The 5646-nt window shown below is 52.3% G+C and overlaps 1 protein-coding gene across 1 annotated transcript; it reads left to right on the forward strand.

Annotated features, from left to right (window-relative positions):
• Nucleotides 1–3765: 3765 nt before the first annotated feature.
• Nucleotides 3766–4407, forward strand: LOC136993070 (olfactory receptor 14C36-like; the record flags this gene model as incomplete). The annotated part of the gene is made up of 1 exon (XM_067303089.1): nt 3766–4407. A coding segment is annotated over one exon (642 nt), but the record flags the coding sequence as incomplete, so codon positions are not given.
• Nucleotides 4408–5646: the final 1239 nt, after the last annotated feature.

The following is a 5646-nucleotide window of genomic DNA, read 5'->3' on the forward strand; positions in this document are numbered from 1 at the left end:
AGGCAGAGAGGAGCAAGAAGGGTTTGAGAGTGCAGAGACTAGAGCAGAGACCTTGGTGTGATGTGCCTCCCATTTATGCAGCACGCTTGAATGCAGACGGGATGGACTTTCCCTAAAGGCAGTGGTGGGATCCAATTGTCTGGGCACAGGTAGGAAAGCCTGAGATAACCTGGGTTGTCTGCCCAGCAACCACTCCAAAGGGGCATGGTTTTCCCATAGGTCCCAGGTGGTTTTGCTAGAAGCTGCAGGCATGTGACATGGCCCTGACAACCTCTTTCTATGTCATTAAATCTCATGTCTGCACTGAGTTACATTAGCACTTTGCACTGTAGGCATCTCCATGTGTCTCAGCATCATAGTGAGGGGTGCTCTAACAGTAGTGGGCATCTAGCGTCATCTGAGATGGCCAAGAAAATTCCCCACCTGGCCCCCACCTCAGGCTTTAGAAGGATGTGTGTCTCTCAGTTGCTCCATCAGAACAAGCAGACACTGGCACATGCCTGGGACCACCTCTGTCTCTTTCAATGTCACCAGGTGTTTGTGTGTGAGCAACTGACTCCCACCCTCCATCTCCAGTGATTATAACCGGAGCTTAGACAAGGAGTTTGTGTGCAGACATCTGTTATGCTCACTTCAGCTTGGGAAGGGGAATCCCACCTGCTGTGTGTTTGTGGAGTTCACAGGATTTTGGTGAATCCCACTGCATTCCAGGGGCTTCTAAATGGGTTTGAGATGCCCAGATTGACTCATCTGAGTCAGCACCTGAACCAGGTGTCAATCAGCTGCCTTCTTGCTCCTTTCTACGTGTCCTGCGTAGTTAAGAGATGGGAATTGGGGCTTCCAGAATGGGACGTTTCCACCTCTTGCAGATAACCCTCCTCTGATGAAACAATCTGTAATGCTGGAATGAGTCTTCCTTCAGTGCTTAGAGAGGGATCATCAGTGATTATTTCAGTTTATTGGAGTGAACATTTCCCAGGAGGAGGGAGCACAAGGGACAGAGAAATTCATGAGCTCAGCTGGGCCTCTGCTCCTGAGTGGGGCCAGGCTCTGGGGATGGAGGGAGATCATGGCAACCACCTGGCAGCACTGCCCAGAGACAGGTGTGTGCAGGAGCAGCTCCTCTGCAAAGAGCAGCAGGGCTCCAGGCACTGCCTGCTGCTGCTGACATGAGAGGTGACAAGGCAGAGAGAAGTGCAAGGCAGCGTGGAGTGGGAGGACAGAGGAGAGCTCCTTGTGGGAGAAATCTTCACAGCCCTTGACACGGTAAGTCTCTGGCTGCAGGGCAATGCTACTGAGGTTCCTGGAAAGGCCTTGAAACCCATCAAGTCCTATGATTGGATTTTTAAGGATCAGTCTCCCAGCTTCTCCTTTGCAGAGGAGGGGGAGATGCTTCAGAGCAGGGATTCCTTGCCACACTGTCACAGGGACAGGGCATGCTGCTGCCTTCTCCCAGGGACAGTGCAGGTGTTTGAAGCTGGGGTGCGCACACATCTCTGCGCACGGCTGTAATTCAGAGCAGTGTTCCTGACCCCAAGGTTCTGTGTGCCTGGGGCAGTGACTCTGCTGCCTGTGAGGATCAGCACTCAGCCTGCCCGGGGAACTCCCTGCAATACTGCAGGATGAAGCTCTGGGAGAGAGGAGCAACCCCTGGCAGGGCAAGTTCATTCTCCTGCTGAGAGGGTGCTGCGTGGGACAGGGCTGCTCACAGCTCTAGCTCATGTGCAGGATATGTCCAAGGAGCCTTTTCAAGAGGAATATGAAGAGAAAGGCTTCTTGAAAGGGAAGGAGCTTTCCTTTGGTTATCTCCGCTTTCAGTTCCCTAATTTTGTCAGGGAGAAAAAAGGAACGAGTTTTCTGGTTTGGCAGGGAAGTGGGATTCCTAAACCTTCACTCTCACAGATTAATAGGTCTCTGAGGACCATCAGCGAGCTGCTTCATCCTCACCTTAGCCTACAGACAGCATTAGGATCACCTTTGGGACCTCATAAGAATTTATCTGACAGGCAGGACCTGCATGCAAAGAGATGACCCTGGCAAGTGCCCTGATCCAGGAGGTTTCTGTAGGGTAGAACTGAGCACACACAGGGTGGGACGGGGTCTATGAGCACTGAGCGGGAGAAGATGTTGGGACAGAAAAAGAGCTGCCAGCAGGGACAGCTCCAGGCAGCAGGGATGGGCAGGGAATGAGAGGGAACTGCAGGGCGTGAGCCACCTCCTCTGCAGCCAGACCTCCAACAGAGCGGAGGGTCATCTTTCCTGCTCTGGGCCCATTCCATGCTGCCTGACAAAGGGGCTGACAGCGACTGCCCTGCATTGTCACCATCTGCGAGGTGGCATGCCCAGCTGTGTAAGGGGAAGGCTTTCCAGAATGCCTCGCTGTCTCTCTCCTTGCCTCCCTGGGCAGCAGGATCATGGTGTTGCTCCTTGTTTCTCCTCTTGTCCATGCTGCTCCTGTTCTTGTTTTGGGCTTTTCTGGGGTTGGGTGTTTTCAGCTGCAGTTCAGACACTGATGCTGCAAGTTGTGCAGCAGAGGGGTCTGCATGGGAATGAGGTTGCCCCAGCCTCCTTCTAACCTGTGGAGCTCCAGAAAATGCAGTCTGTGGGGCTGGGAAATGATCTGAGTCTCCATTAAAGAGAGCTCATCTTCAATCCTAAGAGTCCTTTGACCGTTTCCTTATAGTGTCCTGGCAGACTGCCACCTGCCCTCTGGAAAGGTACTGCTGTCTCATAGCACCTCTGTGATATCTGAGAGCCCCATGAGGAAGGTGCAGAGATGGTGAGAGTATGGAGATGGTGGTGGGAGGCTGTATGTGGGCATCTGAAAAGAGCCCTGTGTGTCCTTGGCTAGAAGGGGAGTGTGGAGAGCTCCCTGAGGTGCCCGGAGAAAGGGTGAGAAGTTTGGAGATGTGCACTTTGAAACTGGACTCGTGTGCTCTCAGCAGGGGCTGGTTTCTTTCTAGGGCAACATATGAGTGCGATCATTCTCCACCTCAAAGAGGTGGAAGCACAGGACAGCTGGGAATGAGACTAACAGACAGACTAGCTGTCCTCACTCTGCAACAAGGGACAGTGAATCCATTTTTCTCAGGATTCAGTAGAAATGCCAAGGATTTCTACGTTTGAGGAACACTCTACAGGGGTGACAACAACATCTGAAAGGAAAATAAAAAATCCCTGAAACTCTGTTCCTCAAACCTCATTCTTTAGAATTAGGACGGCGAATGCGGAAAAGCCCTTCTACATGATGAGTGGATTTCACCTGACAGAAATTGTGACTGTCAGAGCTGGTCAGCCCGTTCCCCTGTGCCCACTGCTTTACAGCAGGACTGAGTCCTGTGGAGCCCATGGGCAGAGGTCCCTGCTCTTCACAGCACAGTCAGCCAGGGCAAAGCGGAGCTCAAGCAAGGGAGCTGCTCAAAGGTCCTGTCAGTAAAGAGCGAGGCAATGTGGAGGGTTGTATGAGAACTGCAACATTTGGGGGTTTCTTTGCTTGGAAAGTCTCTCCTAACTTCTTAATGTTTTTTCTTCTTTGCACAGTTCCCCATGCCTGGAGATAGAAAAATGTCCAACAGCAGCTCCTACAACAAGTTCCTTCTCCTGGCATTTGCAGACACGCGGGAGCTGCAGCTCTTGCACTTCTCGCTCTTCCTGGGCATCTACCTGGCTGCCCTCCTGGGCAACGGCCTCATCATCACAGCCGTAGCTTGCAACCACCGCCTCCACACCCCCATGTACTTCTTCCTCCTCAACCTCTCTGTTCTGGACCTTGGCTCCATCTCCACCACTGTCCCCAAATCCATGACCAATTCCCTGTGGGACACCAGGGCCATTTCCTACTCAGGATGTGCTGCCCAGCTATTTTTCTTCTTTTTCTTCATTTCAGCAGAGTATTATCTCCTTACTGTCATGGCCTATGACCGCTACATTGCGATCTGCAAACCCCTCCACTATGGGATACTCATGGGCAGCAGAGCTTGTGTCCAAATGGCAGCAGCTGCCTGGGGCAGTGGTTTTCTCTATGCTCTCCTGCACACTGGGAACACATTTTCCATACCACTCTGCCAAGGCAACACAGTGGACCAGTTCTTCTGTGAAATCCCCCAGATCCTCAAGCTCTCCTGCTCAGACTCCTACCTCAGGGAAGTTGGGCTTATTGCAGTCAGTGTCTGTTTAGGCTTTGGGTGTTTCATTTTCATTGTGCTGTCCTACGTGCAGATCTTCACTGCTGTGCTGAGGATCCCCTCTGAGCAGGGTCGTCACAAAGCCTTTTCCATGTGCCTCCCTCACTTGGCCGTGGTCTCCCTGTTTCTGAGCACTATCATCTTTGCCTACTTGAAGCCTCCCTCCATCTCCTCCCCAGCTCTGAATCTGGTGGTGACTGTTCTGTATTCGGTGGTACCTCCAACAGTGAACCCCCTCATCTACAGCATGAGGAACAAGGAGCTCCAAGATGCAGTGAGGAAACTGATTCAGCTCTTACTATTTCAGCATCAGTAAGCTGCCCATCCCTCTTCACAAGTGATTTCCCATTTACCTCAGACAACCTTTATGCTTTGGGCATTCTCTTTGTGATAATCATGTTTGTGCAAAAGTTTTTGAATTCATCCCACTTCTCCAGATGCATGAACCCTGTCTGTCTGACCGAGAGGCCTTCTGTGAATGTTTCTATCACTGTGTCAAAGCTGGCTTCTCTCTAATAAAAGCACATTTCCTCAGTACAGTCCTTGAATGTTGGGCTCTCCTTCCAAAGCTAGAGCCAGAAATGCACTCAAGGACTTTCACCTTGGAGGGGAATGTTGCTTTTCTGGGGCTCTCCTTGGGCTCAAGGCAATGAGCTCATAGGTGATGTGTTCGGGAAGGAGGACTGGATTCAGCTCTCACTTGTGGGTGCCCAGTGCTCCTGGAGGTGGTGAATGGTCAAGCAGTATCCGCCATATGAAAGGGATGGAGACTGATGCCTGTCCTTCTCCAAGGGAGTATGGAGCCCCCAGGAGAGCACCAGGCATCTCCAAGGTCACCATGTGCCTTAAGGGAGGATGGAGCTTCACAAAATCAGGTGGAGTCAGCCAAAGATAAAGGGCAAAAGCAATGAATATCCAGGCTAGTGAGAGCTCTGCAATCCAATGAGAGGCAGTGGGGACCCTGCAGGCAAAGGGAAGGGAGCCTGGAGAGTTGTTCATGTCAGCCTCAGTGAAAACCATGGGCTGGATCTTGCGACATGCCTGAACACAGCCCGAGCCATTGGAAATGCCCTGTGATTGCTCAGAGTATTGTCCACGGCTTCAGACTCATTGGTGGGGTTGTCAGGTGCAATGAGGCCTGTCTGACTGGGTCTGCTTCCCACCCTGGCCACCATGGCCAGTGTGGAGTCACCGTGTGGCCCCAGGGCCCCACAGTCTAATCGCTCTGCAGAGCAGCGCTGACAGCTCGGGGCCCTGTTGTGAGCACAGCAGAGGGTCCAGGAATGGCCAACTAGGCCAGCATGGACACACTGACCTGGGGAAAGGCTCTCTGGGGAGCAGGGACGTCCCTGGAGAAGAGGAAAGGAGCAGCTGTGTGCTGGCCAGGAGGAATAAATGAGAAAGAGAAATCTGTTTCTAGACAGGTCAACTAAGGGCAGGCTGCTGTGTCCCTGGGGCAGCA

This window comes from Apteryx mantelli, chromosome 11 (genome assembly GCF_036417845.1).
Source record: "Apteryx mantelli isolate bAptMan1 chromosome 11, bAptMan1.hap1, whole genome shotgun sequence".
Classification (NCBI taxonomy): domain Eukaryota; kingdom Metazoa; phylum Chordata; class Aves; order Apterygiformes; family Apterygidae; genus Apteryx; species Apteryx mantelli.